The 19623-nt window shown below is 48.0% G+C and overlaps 9 protein-coding genes across 9 annotated transcripts; 4 read left to right on the forward strand and 5 right to left on the reverse strand.

Annotated features, from left to right (window-relative positions):
- Nucleotides 1–622: 622 nt before the first annotated feature.
- EYB26_000834 (uncharacterized protein) lies at nt 623–1519 on the forward strand (the record flags this gene model as incomplete). The annotated part of the gene is made up of 3 exons (XM_054260148.1): nt 623–778; nt 1012–1094; nt 1153–1519. 3 exons carry the CDS (start codon nt 623–625, stop codon nt 1517–1519), a joined length of 606 nt encoding a protein of 201 aa, XP_054116123.1.
- A 606-nt stretch (nt 1520–2125) lies between these two features.
- Nucleotides 2126–4191, reverse strand: EYB26_000835 (uncharacterized protein; the record flags this gene model as incomplete). Its single annotated transcript, XM_054260149.1, has 2 exons — nt 2126–3743; nt 3815–4191. 2 exons carry the CDS (start codon nt 4189–4191, stop codon nt 2126–2128), a joined length of 1995 nt encoding a protein of 664 aa, XP_054116124.1.
- A 521-nt stretch (nt 4192–4712) lies between these two features.
- Nucleotides 4713–5853, forward strand: EYB26_000836 (uncharacterized protein; the record flags this gene model as incomplete). The annotated part of the gene is made up of 2 exons (XM_054260150.1): nt 4713–4946; nt 5011–5853. The coding sequence occupies 2 exons, from the start codon at nt 4713–4715 to the stop codon at nt 5851–5853; spliced, it is 1077 nt and encodes a 358-aa protein (XP_054116125.1).
- A 181-nt stretch (nt 5854–6034) lies between these two features.
- On the reverse strand, nt 6035–6690 carry EYB26_000837 (uncharacterized protein; the record flags this gene model as incomplete). Its single annotated transcript, XM_054260151.1, has 2 exons — nt 6035–6269; nt 6332–6690. The coding sequence occupies 2 exons, from the start codon at nt 6688–6690 to the stop codon at nt 6035–6037; spliced, it is 594 nt and encodes a 197-aa protein (XP_054116126.1).
- Nucleotides 6691–7361: 671 nt separating this feature from the next.
- On the reverse strand, nt 7362–8189 carry EYB26_000838 (uncharacterized protein; the record flags this gene model as incomplete). The annotated part of the gene is made up of 1 exon (XM_054260152.1): nt 7362–8189. The coding sequence occupies one exon, from the start codon at nt 8187–8189 to the stop codon at nt 7362–7364; it is 828 nt and encodes a 275-aa protein (XP_054116127.1).
- Nucleotides 8190–8730: 541 nt separating this feature from the next.
- EYB26_000839 (uncharacterized protein) lies at nt 8731–10823 on the reverse strand (the record flags this gene model as incomplete). The annotated part of the gene is made up of 2 exons (XM_054260153.1): nt 8731–10306; nt 10363–10823. 2 exons carry the CDS (start codon nt 10821–10823, stop codon nt 8731–8733), a joined length of 2037 nt encoding a protein of 678 aa, XP_054116128.1.
- Nucleotides 10824–11622: 799 nt separating this feature from the next.
- On the forward strand, nt 11623–13868 carry EYB26_000840 (uncharacterized protein; the record flags this gene model as incomplete). Its single annotated transcript, XM_054260154.1, has 2 exons — nt 11623–13671; nt 13725–13868. The coding sequence occupies 2 exons, from the start codon at nt 11623–11625 to the stop codon at nt 13866–13868; spliced, it is 2193 nt and encodes a 730-aa protein (XP_054116129.1).
- Nucleotides 13869–14651: 783 nt separating this feature from the next.
- EYB26_000841 (uncharacterized protein) lies at nt 14652–15867 on the forward strand (the record flags this gene model as incomplete). The annotated part of the gene is made up of 5 exons (XM_054260155.1): nt 14652–14862; nt 14922–15438; nt 15490–15516; nt 15583–15630; nt 15690–15867. 5 exons carry the CDS (start codon nt 14652–14654, stop codon nt 15865–15867), a joined length of 981 nt encoding a protein of 326 aa, XP_054116130.1.
- A 976-nt stretch (nt 15868–16843) lies between these two features.
- Nucleotides 16844–18349, reverse strand: EYB26_000842 (uncharacterized protein; the record flags this gene model as incomplete). The annotated part of the gene is made up of 1 exon (XM_054260156.1): nt 16844–17356. One exon carries the CDS (start codon nt 17354–17356, stop codon nt 16844–16846), a length of 513 nt encoding a protein of 170 aa, XP_054116131.1.
- Nucleotides 18350–19623: the final 1274 nt, after the last annotated feature.

The raw sequence follows: 19623 nt of genomic DNA on the forward strand, positions 1-19623 counted from the left end.
CTTGGCCCTTTTGATTGTCCCCGTCGGCGTAAAACTGTTGGAAATGTGCTATTGATATCGACCGAGTCGTTCTGTTACTATAACTACTGATTATTATTTCCAAACCTTTGCCACCTATTGTTTATAGGCTAGTCCAGCGCGTTAACTAATTGATCAATGTTGGATGTTTCGCCATACCATACTAATTGTAGGACTTGGACAACCTCAACCGGTTGCACATATCTGCGGGAATGAGGCGACTTTGATCTGCCACAATTCAACGTCAGGATTGCCATTCAACAGCATGACATGTCAAAATGAAGAATTACTTACTACATCTGAATGATACTGTTGAATCAAGGATATCAAGGCGGGCCAAATCACGGGATCCACTATACCCAAACCGACCTTGTCTAACCACAACAAGACTAGCAACCCGCCTAAGCGAGAGCCCTGGCACGCGATTGGCCGATGGAAGCCGACGCACATTTGTGTGAGGCGACCAAAGATTGTATGTTTAACTAATCCGCGATACTCAATCTTTCTCCGCCGACCGAACGAACGACGCCTTCCCTTCACGACAAATTCCACGAAGACGAGAGGAGAGATTCATATCCATCTTCGTTTCGCACACACACACATCATGGCTGCCCTCAACAAAATCGCTGCCAACTCGCCCTCGAGGCAGAGTCCTTCTGAGTTGGAGTCCTCCCTCGCCAACGCTCTTTTCGACCTTGAGAGCAACACCCAGGACTTGAAGGCTTCTCTCCGCCCTCTTCAGTTCGTCTCTGCTCGTGAGGTAGGATTTCCCCCAGAACGAACAATTTTCTCGGTTGTGTGTGTGTCAAGTCGGCGTGCATCTGGAAGGGTTACAAAAGTCGCACGAATCGGGAAAGAATGCTATGAATTATCGTACATACAAGAAATCAATCGGCTTATTCACGCTTTTTGAACGTTACGGATGGCACAAATTACACACCACGACGAGGAATAATACGGTCGAGAAGAATTTTCGCTAACTCATATTTATAGATCGAGGTCGGCCATGGCAAGAAGGCTATTGCCATCTTCGTTCCCGTCCCTCTCCTCCAGGGTTTCCACAAGATCCAGCAGCGGTACGTTCCTGCGCAACGAACAATCCGCAAAATAGCAGACGCTGATACTTTTTCACAGATTGACCCGTGAGCTCGAGAAGAAATTCTCCGACCGCCACGTTGTCATCATTGCCTCTCGCCGTATCCTCCCCCGCCCCAAGCGCTCCGTCCGCTCTCGCAACACCCTTACCCAGAAGCGTCCTCGTTCCCGCACTTTGACTGCTGTTCACGATGCCATCCTCTCCGACATTGTCTACCCCGTTGAGATTGTCGGAAAGCGTCTCCGCACCAAGGAGGACGGCAGCAAGACCCTCAAGGTTATTCTCGATGAGAAGGAGCGCGGTGGTGTTGACCACCGCCTCGATGCCTATGGCGAGGTTTACCGACGATTGACCGGCCGTAACGTTGTTTTCGAGTTCCCTCAGAGCGGCGTTGCTGAATACTAGATTCCGAAAAACAATAGAAGGGATTTAATATGAAAACCAAAACTTTCTCAAAAAACTTGGAATGAAGAAAACATGACAGTTCATATTTCTATTTATCCTTTTTATTACGTGTGTGTGTGTCTTTTCTAACGTACGGGAGCCCTTTTTTTTTACTTCGTTGGTAATTCCCAATCAATCAATCATCTCTGCCGGGTATTTCTATGCTTTTCTCTTCATATTTCATGGCGGCAGTTACATGGAGAGTACGAGAGTTGAGGATGGATTTTGATGCCCAAGCCTAGGCGAGAAGGAGAAGGTGGGAGAGGGAGCGAGAAAGATCAATCGAAGTCTTTTCTCATGAAGAACCAAAAAGTGCAAAATCCATATAGATCATGTATGAGACAACGGGGCTTTTGTGATACCTGAAATCTGACAATTTGGGGTTGTGTTATTCTAAAAGCTATTGACATACTCTGAATTTCAAGCTACATTTCAATCTTCAACTTCTCTCTAGGTCTCTACAGTAGAAGAGCTCATATGCTTAATTCGATCTTGGAGAGTAATCCAATGTACACCGTTAAGTCGTGAGACCAATTCAGATATTATCCATTTCTTTGAGATAATCAACTAAAAAAGTTTAGGAGATATTCTACCCACACCAAGCACCATCCAATACGCCAATTCACGTTTAATCGAGTCCGATTTCTGAGTCTCACTGTGCCCTCCGGCTCTTTCTCGTATGTGACTCTTATCTCCACCCGTTCCATCATCTTGATCCATCTGGTTTTCCGCATCCCATTCCATATGTACAAAGACGGGGATTTCGAGAACGTCTTCATCCTCGCGTAATTGAGTGTTGGTGTCGTCTTCATCTTCATCGTCGTTCTCAGAATCTTTTTTCTTGCTGGCTTTGCTCGGCGTTGATGGAACGCCGGGTTGTTGCGTCCCGGGTAAAACTTCTGGGACGACCTCTAAGACTACCGTTGTCCAATTGCGACCCTTGTCCCATACTTTGCCTGCTTCAGCTACCTTTTCATAGCCTGCTACAGTCCCAGCTCGTCCTCCCGACGATGTTAATGTTGCTACTGACGAGGAAGTCGGTGCCGCTGGTCCCCCCTGTAGAGCTTCGTCCCATACATCGCTGTTTGCGCCTAGGTCGAATTGCGGACAAAGAATGGTAACTTTTGACCCTATTCTTCCAGGAGTCACAGACGGAGTGGCCAGCGTTACTTTGACAGGGTCAAACATGTGGTTCTTTAGTGTAAGAAGGTACTGGATAGGTCGTAGTGGTGTGAGAGAGTCTAGGTTCGGCTGAAGTAGCGATGTGGCAGATACCGATTGTCCAGGCAGTGCTGCTGGCATAAGTGGTCGTAATGTAGGAAGCGGAATATAGCTTAGTGCGATAAGTCGAATCCTGAATCGTGTTGATGCAGGTTTGATTTCGGGTTTTACCAGGATGTGTTTACACGACTTGCAGCGTTTGGATCGTTTCGTTCGTAACAACACAGGTAGAGGGCGAAGCTCTTCCATGAATCGCGCCTCCTGATCTTGAAATGCTCGTTGTTCCTTGGAAAGCATATCGTCCCACGTGCATTCCTCTGATGCCATTCGGTTGATGATCGACCGCTCTTTTGCGCCGGTGGCTACCTTGACACCTTCACCTGGAGTAAAAGCTTCTCGCATTACTGGAGGCTTTGACTTGGCTTTCTTTGCCCCGCCTCCATATAGATGCGACGAAGATGTATAGATTGACATGATCCGACTCAATGCGCTGGGCGAAGAGAATGCTGCCCCGAAATCCGACGCCAGCGGATCAGTAGCTGAGACAGAGGTGTCCTCGATTTGTTTTGTGTAGAAGCGTTTGAGAGCTGCAAATCTTGCGTTGGTGTCTAGCTCAACGTGGTCATGTTGCCCTTGTGTTGCTAAAGGCTCTTCCTTGTCCTCGGCCTCCGCCGCTGTGAGACTCTCCAGCTCATCGAAATTACCACCCATGGACAGGGACGATTTGGAATCGCCCGTGGGCATAGAGCTTCCGTGTCCTTTCTCCTCGTAGATTCTAGAGAGCTGAGATCGTATATTGGTAGGTTTGTTGAACTTGATGCCTACGTCTAAGGTTGTCCACATGCAGTACCCACATGACAATATCCAAGGACCTTGTTGTGCGCTGTTTTCGATCGTATTCTCCAATGTGGTTACTGAGAGTGGTGCGGTACAAACAGGACAGCTGAAGCAATTTCGAGCGCATCTGTGTTCATTCTCCGTTATTATCGGTACGTTTTTTGACCTGTCAATTGATCCTCTTAAAGGTAAACCCACCTGTTACCTTCACTTCGAACCATACTGCTCGGTGTCTCAAATAGACAATTTGGACAGTACCAACAAACTATTTCTTCTGTAATACATCTCGGACACTTTATCTGATGGCAGTCTTCACAGTATAATAATTGCTCCGGCGGGTACAGCGAGAAGTTGGCACGAGCCGATCGCGGATTGAATGTCTGCTCAGCTTCTTCGTCATCTTCGCTGCTTTCTAAATCCGAGTCTTCTGTAGGTTGTAATTTCGGTGTAGGTTTGCGCGGGGAGGATTGTTTCTTGGGTGAGAGTTCATGCGAGTTCCGTTTCGGGAGTTTGGAAGATCTGGTTTGCTGCGCACATGGACAGGATATGAATGTGTATGGGAACGGGCGAGACATTGCTAAAGATTATGTTGTGTATTGACGATGACGATCTGACGACCGGTGAAGCATGTGTGTACCTATCTCATAATATTGTCGATGTCGAGCAACCCCTGAAACTTCGCAACGGTTGGGATACTGGTCGTAGAGGCTATAGGGCTGAATCAAGTTGACTTATACCGTAGCAGCTTCCATCAGTCTGTGGCTACTAGATTCATATCCTTGTTGCACAGTATAAACACTCAACTAAAAAAAAACACTGAGCAATGATGTTGGATTGAATACACAAAAGACGCGGGGCGGAGATAGCTGGCGGAAAACACGCGGAGAGGCTGGACTAATCCTTAAGCAGCATAGCGCATAGATGGAGCTCCAGTGGACCTTTTTACATAGTTATCGAAGAACGGTGATTGGATTTTGTCACTCACAGACTCACGTCTTTTCGAATAAAACGAACAGGAACCCAGTTTCACACACGACGATGTGCAATTGAAGCTTTTATTAAAGTCAATTTCAAGCAAGACTGCAATACTGGCGCCATGTCCGTTCCTTCCACCATCACAAGATTTCGGAGCCGCTGGCGGCCATCACTCAGACTCCTCACACATACGAGGAATTATGCCGTCCAGGCACCAGGCAGACCGACGTTTGAAGTGTTCAACCGAATGGCCAAGCACATGCAGAAAGATCGCGCTGCTCGAAACGTCGAACAGAGTCGTCAGGTGGACTATATCAAAGACGAGGTCGCAAAGAGATTATGTGAAAGGTTACTGGTGAGCCATCTAACCCGCTTTTTGAATCGGCATCTTAATGCGATATTGACTTCTTGCTTGATAGGATATAAAACGATCTTTCCCGAATACCCTCGACCTCGGCGCAAATAGTTGCAACATCGCCAGAGCTCTTACAGCTCCCAATCCGGACCCCGCGGTAGAAACATCCCCCCCTCTATCCAACCGTATCGGCTCCCTCACATGCATCGATACGTCGCATGCGTTGTTATATCGTGATGCAGATGATGAGTTCAACAACCAGATATCTATCCAGCGAGAAGTAATTCCCAACCTAGAGTCATTACCCTTCGAAGCAAACACCTTTGATGCTGTCCTGTCCTCTCTCTCCATCCACTGGATCAATGACCTCCCGTCCCTTTTGGCGCAAATAAATAAGATCCTCAAACCCGATAGTCCGTTTATTGCAGCAATGTTTGGTGGCGATACGCTCTTTGAGTTGCGTTCGTCGCTACAACTGGCAAATATGGAGCGTCGTGGTGGTGTGATTCCGCATATCTCACCTCTGGCTGATGTTAGAGATGTTGGAGGTCTCTTGACAAAAGCTGGATTCAAAATGTTGACTGTGGATGTTGAAGATATTGTCGTTGATTTCCCCAACACTTTCGCATTGATGCAGGATCTGCAGGCTATGGGGGAGAGCAACGCGACTGTACAGATGGGTACTTTGTCGAAGGATGTTCTTTTGGCAAATGAGGCTATTTACCGAGAATTGCACAAGGAGGAAATAGACGCCGAGCATGGCCAAAGCGGTATTCCTGCTACTTTCAGAATCATCTTCATGATAGGGTGGAAAGAAGGAGCCGGACAACCAGAGCCTCTGAAGAGAGGTAGCGGGGAGGTCAATCTCAAGGATATCCTAGGTGGAGGTGACTTTGAACCAAAGTAATAGACTGAAGCATCATTTCAGTCCAACAATTGTACGATAGCCAGAGTATAAGGATTCCTCAGGCAGGAGTGATCGCCAGGGTTAGACAAGCATATAATGGTAGTCAAAAGTTATATCAAATTTTTGTTAGATACATAACCACACAACTGAAATGACTTGAATCTATAAACTCCTATCGACCTTACACCGTTCGACGATCAGTAAGAACGCGAACAATAGTTCCGTGTCCAGTCAACTCCACAAGCTTCTCATGCCAGCTCAGCAACACACTCATCTGTTGACCACCACCTCCTTCACCAAAGTTGCGTGACTGCACCTGAGAGAATCCCGAGCCGGTAGCTTGCGGAGAAAGGCCCTTGCGCGAGGAAGGAGATTGAGCACCGCTAGTGGACGACTGTACGGCCATGCCTTTGTAGCTATTTTTAAAACATGGTTAGTTCATGACGCGGACATGTGAACCAGTGAGTAAAGTACATACATGTATTTCATCAAGCAATCCGCTCGCTCAGTGCCACCCTCACCACTTATCACACCCTCTAAAACCTTGAGCATCTCTCCCTGTCGAATGCCCTGAAGAACATCAATGACCGTGGCCAAATGGACTTCCTTTGCTTGTGCATCGCCGCCTAATGGAGCTGTGTCGAGCACATGTTTAAGAGCGCCTTCCGAATCACCACCTCGAAGTAATTGGCGCACTTGTTGCGCAACAGAAGCGGCGGCGCCGGAGTTGATAGGTTCGGGGAGGTTTGCCGGGAGGAGGGTGTCCATGGGGAAGTTGATGGATGACTCGGGGTCGAGCACATCGATGTTGATGGTGCGGTAGTTTATTTGGGCCATGTTGGGTGTAGGTGCGTTCGTGAGGCTTCGAAGATAAGAGGTGGTCTCTGGGACTATTGGATACGCTTTTGACGGCCGTGAGTATTGCTTCGGTCTACTTTCTCGGTACGAGGTTGTGGCACTGTAATTCGCTTCTCAATTGCTGGACACGATTCGCTAAGCGATACGCACCGATCGGTCTGACTGCGGGGGATGTTGATGATACATACACGGGCAGAAACACGGTAATAGTGCAAGCGCACCAAATATGAGCAGTTCTTCCGTCGCTTTCGCCGGGCGCAAGGTGTTTTTGCAGAGGTAAGGTGGGGTATTGTATGTATAACACAGAATGACAGCATGAAGTTGTTGTTGACGGGGCATCCAATGCGGAGATGATGTCGCGGCGACAGGCAGCTAACTACGGTACCATAAGTACCTAGTGGAGTTGCCGGCCTGAGGCAGCAACATTGAACATAGTACTCCCAATCCCAATTTACGGTCAGATTGATACGATGAAGAAATAGGTTCTATGTAAAGTGTCATATCAGACAGTGGGGGAATAAAAAATCCAAGCTGTGCAATTAATACAGCATAAAATCATCGTTTTGAGATTCCGAAGTAAATGCCTCTCCCGTTTCTCTTCCTAGATTCGACATAACCAAATAGGCACCAGCTTTGAATCCGAATTAAAATCAATGTTCGCTGACATCGGGCCAGAACTGCTCCTCCAGCCACAGTATATGTCTATACCATCCAATACACTGACTCCTAGTCTTCTCAATAACATCCGCCCCTTTTATGCACCCAGCCAACTCATCCACGACCTCGCCCAGCCTAATGACGAACTTTTCAAACTCAGGACTCGACCAGTTGGGAATAAATTTCCGACGTAGTGCGCCTCCATCCAGATCCCGTTCAGCGCCTGTCGAGAAGGACGATGGAGACGGTTGAGTCTCGCAACTTATTGCTGTGTTCGACATGACAGCTGCAGCATGCTTCCAGGCATGTAGATAGACATACTCCGTTGCATATAGGACAGTCATACCTTCCAGCAAGGTCACTCCGGGACTGGCCGCTGACATGAACAGGTCAATATATGCTCTTGTGATGAATTGAGGCTCAAAATAGCCCACTCCCAAATGCTGGTTTTCGTTCTGCTGGTTAAACAACGCAGTGACGTCTAAACCGTACTCCATTGCCACCTCATCGAAAAACTTCAGTTCCCGTTGGATATTGTTTAAGGCTTCCACTAGAATGTCAAAGACATGTTGTTCGATTGGTACTGCACTTTTTGGCCTGCTGTGCGGATTGTTGACTGGCAATACAACCTTAGTGAGCAAGGCCCCGATAAACCGTACATATGCTTGTGCATACAACCGATCCTGTGCGAGCCATTGTGATAATTTCTCTTTGGGGAGCTCGCCCTTTCCAGCTGCTTCTAGAAAGGGATGATGGGTGGCTTTTTCAAAGGCTGATTTGCTCGTTACCCGGAGCAGACTGGTAAGCGGCATAGTCGCCATGTTGGGCGGTGCGTATCAATTGGATTCGGAAATGCGTAGAGTAGGCCGATTGTGAATGCAGGGCGCGGAAAGATGCACTTGTTTGTAAAGTGGCGGTTTGCAGAAGCTCTGGTCGATCAGCTAGCTCTATGGATCAGATGAACTCAAGGTTGCACACAAAGCGGGGTTCCCGAATCCGAAGGAACCGACAATCTGTTCAGCTCACTGCATTTCTAATTCTCCTGTCTAGGAAATAGCAACGCAAATTGCAGGTAGAGAACTCAAGGTTCAGAGGCGTATCTTTCGTATCGTCACTTGGCCACTTGGGGCAACACTCTGGATGACGTCAAGGCTATTACATCTTCGGAATCAATGATTTTGATCAGTTTATCTGCGGACATGTAAGACAAAAGCAATTAGCTTAGTACAAGCGATGCCTTGGCTTGTACTACTTCGATGTTGTATACATGGGAAATCCGGAACGATTCACAATTCAGGCGAGCTTCAACACCAGATGCCATTCCGTTCGAATACACCATGCGCACTGCATCTGCTTTCAAGTTCATGTAAAGATAAAACCATTCGGTTTTCCGCCATCCATGTCGTGAGAAGTTAGGGGGTGTCCACTATCCCAGCCGATTACGATTTCCCAGATCTTGCAATCATCTCGAATTTGCTCTTCTTGGTCAGCAGCGGCCTCGGAGACACGGCGATCAACTTCGGTTTGCCAAGCAAGCTTATGGACTGTCGTGTCTGAGTTTGAGACCGGCCTTACGGCCCAATCGATGTAATTTCCAGACAGTTCATGTGGCGCCTTGTCCAGAACGGCCCTCGCATTGATGATCATGCGTATCATAGCTTCAAGGGTGTAACGAGCATCATTACCAGCGTTATGAAGGTGCCAGCTAAGTATTCCCAGAGAAGCCAACACATTTTCAAGACCACGGACGTGTACATCCCGTTTGAGCGCCTGGAACATTGTTGCCGTATCTAGCGTATCCAGAAACAACGATTGTGCGGTCGGAGTGGATGGCTCTGTCACCGAGACTTGTGAGGTCTTTTGCGACTGGGCATTACCAGAGAATAGATTGCAACCAAGCGCACCGAGATACCTGATGTCGGCATGTAAGCCGTGGCCGACGAGAACCACGTTGCGAGGGCGTAACTTGTACTCTTCAATTGCTGTCTCAATGGTGACTGTTCGTTTGTCCCTATTGGCTTCATCATTTACGAACTTAACAGGCACTTGAGCGGAATAAGGTGGCTTGAAACAACTCTCTACCAATCGGGCAGCATCTCGAAGTGGGACAAATTCGCTCTTGCCAAATCCGAACTCATCAGGACAGCCGGATACAAAATCGCAATTCACAACGTGAGCGTATTCCTTGATACGGATGTGTCGGGAACGAATCCATGGCTGCCAGTTCTTTCCACCCGGGCCAGGAGCTACATGAGCAATGTCCAAGGTGTCCAAGGTGGAGATGCCTACTTCTGTGATTTGATTACGCTGACGCTCATTCCATTCCACATCGACACTTATGAAGATAGGCTGGTCTGCGAAAGAGTACGGAGCCAGCTTTTCCGGGAGAAGGGGTGGTAGAGAAGCTGTCAACTCGTCTTTAGAGATAGTTTGGTCAGTTACGTCACAGCAGTCTTTGGCGCGATCTGAGCAACGTGGAAGTAGACCAAGGTAACATTGTGCTCTTTTGAGCGATCGCACCCATTCCCTCTGTCTCTCGATTTTCAAAGCCCGCCTCTTCTCCCTCAATGCCTTGGACTTTTTCTTTGTAGCATTCAATCCAGCTTCCATCTTTCGACGAAATGCATCAACTATATCAGCCGATACTACCGAGCCATCGGCTGCCTGGTCAATGGAATTCACTGAATCTCTGGGCAGCAATGACATCGCGGAGACCAGATCATCTTTGACATCTCTAACGGATGACCGACCTAGGTATTGTGGCTTGGGCATTCCTTCCTCCTGGAAGGACAGCAGCAGGCCCAGTTCAGGGTCCATTGGGATAGTTAAGCGAATGTTGTAATCTTTGCTAATCAAATCCAGGAACTGTTGGACTTGAGAGGCAGGCAGTAGGAGCAAAGGGCCTAGCGCTAGGTCCCGAGGAGGGAAAATATAGTAGCTGTCAACACTGGATTAGAGACAGGCGTCTAACTTGAAAGAGTACCAATCACTTACAGATCCCATTCCCTTGCCCAGAATTGGCCCCGGTCAAAGAAACGCTTTCCAATCCTCTCCGCTGTGAGACCATGCATATATTTGTAGGGTAATTTTATGATGCCTGCGGCGGGGCAAAATGACCGTGCAACTAAAGTCATGGACGCTTCGATCCCTGATTCGAAGGCGCTGCGCTCATCAAATTCATTGCCATCTTCTTTGTCCATTCCATGATCCAATCTGGTCTGAGGTTTGCCGACTTTGTTGGGCACCACAGTCAGATTTTTGGCAGCCACGCTGGTTGAAGACTGTATGCTGTTGCCATGATATAAATGTTGCTTCTTGTGTGCGACATTTTGGCTGGGTGTGGAGGGATCTTCAGACTTCGTCTTTGAGATAGGAAGACGTAAGCCAGTATCTTCTTCAAGGAGGGACTCGTTGTTCAGGAACAAAAGATTGAGCCGCTGCGTTGCCTTCTCCATCTTCGATCAGATAGTTTCTTAAAAACTTGGGGAAGGTAATGAATGAGATGAAAAGAGCCAGGGGAGAAGTCTGGCGAGAATTGAATTGAGTGGAGGTTGGGAGAGGAAGAAGGAGGCCTGTCACGTCGGAATATATGAAAGGAGGAAGTTACAACCGCGATTAATGACAAACAGCGCAGGAGCGCCCCATCGTTTATTGTTCCTCCCAGTCTGTTTTCGATAAAATACCGATGGCTGACAAACAGCGCCTACCTCTTTTGACAGATCTATCCATTACGTGTTTGTCTGGCTTCGTCTGATGGTCAACTCGCACGACAAAGGTGAGATATATCTGAGATCATTGAAAATACGGTGGCTTGCTGTAACATACAGACTAACTGCTTGAGCGGCCCCAGGCTTCTTATTGGGCTGTAAAGAGTCAGGCTTGACTAGAACTTAACATAAAGCCCCTACAGAAATGTTGCGCGGTCTGTCATTGAGAAGCTTTTCTCCGGCAGCTTTTGTTATACAATTACCGTTGCAAGTCAAGTTAAATGGCCCTCAAAAGCGTGGGCATGGTTTAACTATTTCGTAGATGTTCAGCAAAAAAACAAATAGTTAAATAGCTGATTTACTGTAGGAAAAGTTGTTTATCAGGAAGTTAGCTCTAGCTATCCAATCACACTGTATCGGCTCGCGGAGAAATATTGATCCGCGTGTTATCATTCGAGGCGGTTCAACCTCACGAGTCAAGAGATGCCTCCAGCCGAGCGCTTTTCTCCCTCCATGGACGGTCTCTGCCATCAACTTCATACTCACGATGACAGATGATACGGATGATAGCGGTGGGGTGATTTTCGAGGGTCCCTTTGACCCTGATGCCCAGGCCACGGTCACAGACTTCATTGACTACACAGAGTACCTACCATCAGACCTAATCCGCTCGTTAACATTGATCCGTGGACTGGATGAAACGTATCTGGATGCCACACAGAAAGTTCACGAGCTCACGAAGATCTATGGTCAGCTTCCAGAATTGCCGATCGAGTCGCGACGCAATCCGCAAGAATTACGCGAGCAAATATCCATCCACCTCAACCGCGCGATCAACGCACGTGAGGCCTCATATGCAGAGGCGTGTCGAATCTACGATGTTGTTGATCGTCATCACGATCGCTTAGGAAATATCAAAAGGAAGCTTGAGCTACTACCAAAACCGGCATCTCGCGACGCCACTCCCCCCCCCAAACGCTCGAAGGGTGGTCGAAAGGCCGAAAAGGGCGCGACACGTCTCACGCTGCGCGTCGACGGCCAGATACCGGACAAAAATGGCTTACCAAAATCTAGAAGTCGGCGATCGATGATTGCGGGGCTTGATCCGGATTCACCTATTGCTAGCACAGAGCAGTCGGATAACGAAACCCCCAAGGCTCGATCACGTCGTGGTGGAAATGTGATTCTCCCTGAGCAGGAGGTGTTACAGCCAAAGAAGGACAAGAAGCGCGGTAAACAACGAGTAGGAGGAGTTGGCACGAACGTACACAGCTCTGTCGCAGGAATTTCGACAAGCAATGCCCTCGCGCTACTGAAACCGCCACCAGAAGGCGCCAAACTTGGTAGTGAAGATCTGCCATGGCTTCGGCTTACCGACTGGGAAATGACGAAACTACGGAAGAAAATGAAAAAGAACGCGATATGGCAGCCCAGTGAAATCATGATTAATCGCGAACTTGCGACGGGAGGGAGAGGCTGGGAAGGATATCGGGCTGCGAAAGCGAAAGCCAAGGACACTGGAGATGAACTTATCGATTGTGATGATATCGAAAACACTTATGTACCGGGAAAGCTTATCCGCAAGAGCGAGGCGACTGCTGATATGTCTGCAGCAGAAGAGATTAAAACCAGCAACCGGGGTATGATTCTGAATGAGGCCAAACGACTCAAGCGGGAGAATATGGCTCGGGAGCAAGAAGCGGCATCTGCTGCTGCGGCCGCAGCAGCAGCAGAAGCAGAGCTGGCCGCCAAACGGATAAGTGATATCGGCTCTACCTTTAAGCGTCTATTCTCTACAACAGGCGAAAACAGCTACGCCGTTAGCATAGACTCTGCGAGAACCAATGGCGCGCCTACAACTCCTATAGCAAAGAGCAGGGCGAAACCCACTCGGAAGAGGAAAGCCGAAGAAGAACCCTCGGTGGAGCGATCTTATCAGCCTACGTCGGCGAAACCACCGTCTAAGAGGCGCAACACTGGCAAAGCTCCCTCGGCAGAAGCGACAAGCGTTGCGGCAGATTTGCATCAGCCTTTGCTGGATGCTACTACCAAGGCTCTCAAACCGCCATCTTCAAGCCCACCTCCGACCAGAGCACGATCAGCTGCTTCTACAACACTCGATAATTTTCCTGATACAACTTCTCTGGCTCCCAAAGTCGCTACAACCCCAACACCTCCAACAACTCGACCACCATCGAGACGGCGTTCGGCAGCGACCTCCATAGAGCCAGGCAGTGCGATGAATGCGGCACTTATTGGAGTATCTCGTGAACATCTCCGCCGTAAGAGTGTCACTCCAGCTTCTAAGACTCCAGGGCCGGATTCAGGCACTACCGCAGTAGGCACAGGCGCTCGACGGAAGAAGCGACCCGCTCCGGGACCTGTTTCTTCTAGTCTGGAGGGCGGGGCAACGCTCAGCCACGGCAAACGCAAAACCAAGCCTAAAAGGCGAGCACCAGGCAAGGAGACCATCAAGGGTGAGGACTACCGGATTGATGAAGATGGTGTTTTGGAGAAGATTGATCCGAATGAGCCACGATACTGTCTCTGCAAGGATGTCAGTTTCGGAATGATGATCAATTGCGAGAACCCTGATGTAAGTTATAATTAGTCTGACTGTTTGTTAACTTGATTCTAACGAGTCTACAGTGCGAAGGTGAATGGTTCCATCTCGAATGCATTGGCCTTAAAGAGCCGCCCAGCCGACGCGCCAAGTGGTTCTGTCCCGAGTGCCGTGTGAAGCTGAAGAAAGCGCCGGATGGAATAGAACGAGTGGGCGGTGGACGGCGATAGTTTTTCTTCTGGGTTTATTATTGAGCTATTTGTTTGATTGGGAAGGGTATGATACCATGGCGTCATGCGATGGAGTTGCAATCCAAATTAATCTAGCTAGGAATTGTTACGTCGTGATAGTGTATTAAGATTAAATTCTGTGAACGCAGTCTACGCACAATCAGGCAAGTGAAGATAAGTCTAGAACAGGCATAACCCTAATCTTGAGGCGGGGAGCACGTAGCCGAAAAAGGAAGTGTGCCCAGAGGAAGAATACGACGAATACGAGATTACAAAACCTATTCCACAAACATTGCAGAACATGACTTACAACCCGATTGTCTTCTATTTGCTGCTCAAGACTCTAGTGGCATATGCTATGTATGCTATGTATCACAAATGACCTGACTCATAGTGCACCAGCTGAAACAACATATATACCTACGTACTTTCCAACCATGTCTATGTTGACTTCGTCCTTATACACGACCGGGGTAGGGTTAGCTACCAAGTCTTGGTTGTCCAGTAGTAAGACGATGCGAAGTATACGGTCCCATATGGATGCAAGCTTGACCCATAACTATCACTAACTTAACGTTAGTTGACTTAGTTATAATTTTCTTATTAATCATCTACCAACTTCTCCATACTTAATCAGCCCAAGTTTCCCTTCGCTTTCATTTACCTATGTAACATACGTACTACCATCACCTGGATAACTGTTATCCCTGGTTGCGTCGGTCCTTCTTTCTCATTGAATCTATCTACCATATCGGGATCATCTTCGATAGACAGGACCATAACATGCCCTCCAGCCACGCGAGCTGCACTGAAGTCTCGGCGCAATGCCCTGTCTCTGCTACCACACTGGGTTATTACCCTAACCTGGGCGCAAATGTATTCTTCGTCGTGATGTATGCACTTTGCGCCATTTTCACGCTGGGCATTGGATTATGGAAAAAGACCTGGGTTTTTGGGGTGGTTGTCTTTGCTGGATTCGCACTTGAGACTTGTGGTTAGTATTCACTCAGGCGTTGAAAGATATTCACGGAATATATCGATTAACCGGCGTAGGATACATCGGTCGAGTCCTGATGCACTCCAACCCCTGGTCCGACCCAGGATTCAAGCTAGATCTCGTCTGCATCATCCTCGCACCCACCCTAATCTGCGCCGGCATCTATCTCACCCTCAAACACGTTGCGCGCACAGTCGGCCCTGACTTTTCCCGCATCAAGCCCCGGCTCTACACCTGGATCTTCATCCCCTTCGATGTCTTTTGTCTCTGCTTACAGGGAGTCGGCGGTGGTGTCGATGCAGCAGCCTCCGACAAGACACCCATCGACGTAAAGACCCTCAAGACCGGCGACGATATCATTATCGCTGGTATTGCGCTGCAAGTCGTTAATTTGGCCGTCTTTGGGTTATTTTCCCTTGATTTCTTCGTTGCAGCGAGGAAGCATTTTAGGAATCCGTCGGAGAAGGTTAGAAATTCAGCGGAGGCGCAGATCTGGTATTCCAGAAGGTTTAGGGTTTTCTGTTCCGCGATTGCGTGTGCGTACGCGGGCATTCTAGTCAGATGTATATATCGGTATGTCTCCCTTTCTGCTCCTTCTACGAAAGTCTAGCTAACGATCTGAAGCGTCGCCGAAATGGCCGGTGGATGGGGGTAAGCTTTCGCCAGCCCTAGCCTAAGATTCGTGCTGCCGTATACTAATGAATCATGATTCCACAGAAACTCAATAATGCGTAACGAAGTCCTCTTCTATGTCCTCGAGGGAGCGTGAGTCTACCCAACCTTGTTCAATGTCCAGCCTCTGGCCCGTCGCTAACATGTAAAAGTATGATCCTCTACCCAGCAATGCTCCTTTCCATCTTCGCCCCAGGACTCTACTTTCCCGAAATGGGATCCAAATCTCTTCCGGCTTCTTCAACTGCCAGCGATTCTGAGAATGCAGTAGCAGCCAATGAAGAGTCCAAACCGGCGACACCTGAGGATGGAATGATGGCAAATCATTGATATTAGACACTCATTTTTGCGCCCTTCTTAATGATATACCTTCTGGATATAGATCTGCTCGCATTTTCTTTTTTGCCCTTGTTAGAGATTCACGGCCAATAGAATTGTTCCTTCGTCAGGATATGTTTTTTTTTTTTTTTTTTAAAAAAAAAAAATCTCTGACAATTCTGTTCGTTCTCAGTCAAGTATTGATTTATTCATTCTTCTGACAACCCACTAGGCTTGGACTTGGTGTCTCTATATCGTAGACCACTGTAGGCGTTTGCGTCAACCTTACTACCTGTCATTCTAGAAACCCTGGCTCCTTTAGACCTGCCACATCGCCATCGTCGACTGGAAAAGGAGAGGAGAAATTATTTACAAGTCATTGTGCCAATATACTCCCCCAAGAATTCGAATACCACGTGCATACCGAAGCCCTATCCAAACAAGGAAACCTTCCAGAAACCTTCCTGGTCTCAAAAGTCAAAATTGTGCCTGTGTAACTGTACCCTACACGTGGACTCGTTGCAGATCCCAGGTACTCGACCATTCGTACAGATCGGAGAAATTACCAAGTAGGAAATGTTACACTGCTGATGGGTTGTACGCGTATTCATTAACGCACAACCAAGCTTGGTAAAGCTGTGTTGGACGTCGAGGATAAGCTTTAGCTGGGAAAAGTTTATATATTTATATACCCTCTCTAATGCAATTAAATTGCAGATCGAATAGAAAGCCAAAATAGCAATAAATGGATTAAATGGTATAAATCCAAAAGGTACAAGTACAATGCATCCAGCAAGTGGATAGTCGAGTGGACAAGTCGACTGTTATTACTATAAACATTTAGCGGATATCGGGTATGTATGAGTAACAACTATGGAGAAGCAAAATGCATCATAGCTGTGAAAGAAAAAGGGAATATAGAAAGTAAAAGGACATGTCCAGAATATAGATTGGGTCGTGATTCGTATGATACAGGGGGTAAGGTTGGTCAGATGCCCTCTGTAAAGCGACTGCTTCGGCTCCCATCGTATCGTGACAGCGTTCGTCCTAAAGAATCGGGTCGCATCGGGGAGGTCCCGTACTGACTCGATTGCGATGGAGCTGTCAGATCAACTGAGCTCGCTGTCGGCGTTCGGGCTGGAGATGGTCGCAATACAAATGCGCCCGCTCCTACACCTGCTGCAATAAAGTCATCTCGCATTGGAGCATGGCGGTGACTTCCGCCACCAATGGCACTGACGGGTGATACCGGACTGGTCGCTTCGAGCGGCGGAGTCCGTAATTCTGAAATGTGTTCTTCTTCGATTTCATCTCCATATCCATCTCCACCCGTGTGAAGAACGGACGGGATTTTGCGCCCTGAGACTTTTTGAAATCCTCGCTCGCCTGGTGCGAGGAAAGGGTCTTCCTGCCACCCAGAGCGACGGGAAGACGACGAGGCCCACCGACCTAGGACAGCGGCAGCCGCTAAAGGGGTATTACTCGAACGTTGGGACATCATTTCAGCTGAACGTGGTCCCGAACCGCCTTGAATATCCCTCGAGGAACCTTCCGTAGCACCGGCAGTCGTTTGTGCTTGTTTCCTTTTCCATCGCAGAAGCAAAAACACTAGTAGCAGTAATGCTAGTAAACCAATCACTCCGCCAACCACACCCCCGACGATCTTTCCTGTATCAGAGCCACTGCCTGATGAGCTCGCCGCTGGTGAAATTGAAGTGGATAGCGGAAGTTGTGTTCCGCTGATCGTTGAATGTCCTGAGTTGGAAAAAGAAGTAACTGCAGAGCCGGTTGTTGAACCGACCGATGATGTTGTCGATGGGAAACCCGTAGTTGAGGATATATATGAGGAGGATGTAGTCAAGTATTCTGAAGATGTGAGTGTCGATGTAGTAGTTGTTGAGGATGATGAAGACGAGGATTGGGTATCGGATTGGGTAGAAGTGATAGACACAGGGGAGGTTGTTGAAGATGATGGGTCTGATTGAGTAGTTTGAGTAGACGAAGATCCCTGTGTTGTGAGCTGTATGGTTGAATAAGACGTAGTCGATGATCCAATAGGTATCTGTTGCTCTGGCCCGGCAGTCGCTACTGCTGCTACCACGGCCGCTGGAGGATTGGAGTCTGCCGGAATAGTGATTACACCCAGCGTCGGAACAGATACAACCGCTGGAAGTGATGTAACTGTTATTTGGGCGATGGTTTGCGAGCCGCTCTCGATAATCACATCGATTGCAGTGGCCACGACCGCCGTCACAGTCTGCGTTACTTCAACATCTCTTCGGAATAAGCCACGGTCTTTGCCTACAACATCGAATTGGTCGATTGTCGATTCCTTAGGATCTGTGGGTGCATTTGTATAATCGCTATCGACGCGGTGCTGTTCGTAATCCAATTGAATGTCCTCTTCCTCGGCCAGTGAATTCAGTTTCCTCGCTTCAGCACTCGTACGGGGTAGTTGCCCTCCATGATGATGGTGATGGCGATGGTGGGTCATTATCGGCCACACGACCCTTGGGGTCGTTGCCCGTTTCCAGCGAATTCAGTTAGAGCTTTCGTCGTATGGTGAATTCTTTTCTTATCAGACACGACCTCAAACAATGACCGACATTCTAGACTGTACACGGTGGACTTCAGCATTCGGACTTGGACAATTGCTCAATTGGCGTATTTGAGCGGTAGAAAAAGAAATTGGCTGAGATATCGAATGGAAATAGAGCCGTAGATTGGATAATAAAAGACTATATGAAAAAGTGGCACTGAGAATTCGAAAGAGTGTGTGATCGCAAGTTTCAATCGTGTTGTGATGACAGGGAGTGTGCGTCGGCCGGGCAGTGAATGAACCTGCAGCTAAACTCTGTCACAAAGGAAAGGATACTCCAACAAGAGAAATAGGTTGTAAATTGACTGTAAGAAAGCCGGACTGTCTGTCTGAGCTTATGGTCAATACGCGATCCCTAGGGTTGAACGAACGGAGGGCGGACGGACCCTAGAAAAGAAGAAACCAAGGAGCGACTGTTGAAGGAGCGACACGTATCAACGGATACTAACACATGATGTTTATGCTACGGAGGGAGGTAGATGAAGATACCTGACCCAAGCAGCACATTGTTGAAACAAAGATAGCGATTGCCAAGTTTAGAGGAGAAGGAGAGGGAGAAAAAGAAAAGAGGAGCGTTTGGTGTGTGGTCAGAATTGAGGAGAGGCAGAAGCCAGCCGGTGCCGTGTCTCGTGCTGGACCGTACAGAGTGCGTATGGCGGTGCTGTGGCCAATAAGGTTGCTAATAGAGGGTCGAGTGGCTCCAATCGGCCCCAGTTTTTGAGTAATTTTCCGCATACTACGTAGACTGGGATCCCTGCAATATTGTATTGATTAATACTTACGGACCGAGGGTGGTCTGCATTAGCTGGAATACCAATACGTACGTACGACATGGTATCTTCCTACTATTACTGAGTATTATGGTCCAGAGGTATTTTTGTTTGTTATCTCTGTTCAATGTCTGTGTTGACAGTTACTAAATATATGCGTATGGTATGTATGTATGTATGTATGTATTGCGCTATTCCGAACCGGGTAATCAAAACGTCAAACTAACTTCGCCCAAAGAGTGACAGACCCAGTCTGAGAGCCACCGTTCCTGACGCTAAACCGCAAACAGCACAATGTTTAATTAGATAATCCTTGCTGCGTAAGATTAAGTTACGTTGACCACTCTTCATTGTCTCTGTTTGCTGCCAGACACGGCACATATATTGTCATAGCAGCCA

Source organism: Talaromyces marneffei, chromosome 1, assembly GCF_009556855.1.
Source record: "Talaromyces marneffei chromosome 1, complete sequence".
Classification (NCBI taxonomy): Eukaryota; Fungi; Ascomycota; class Eurotiomycetes; order Eurotiales; family Trichocomaceae; genus Talaromyces; species Talaromyces marneffei.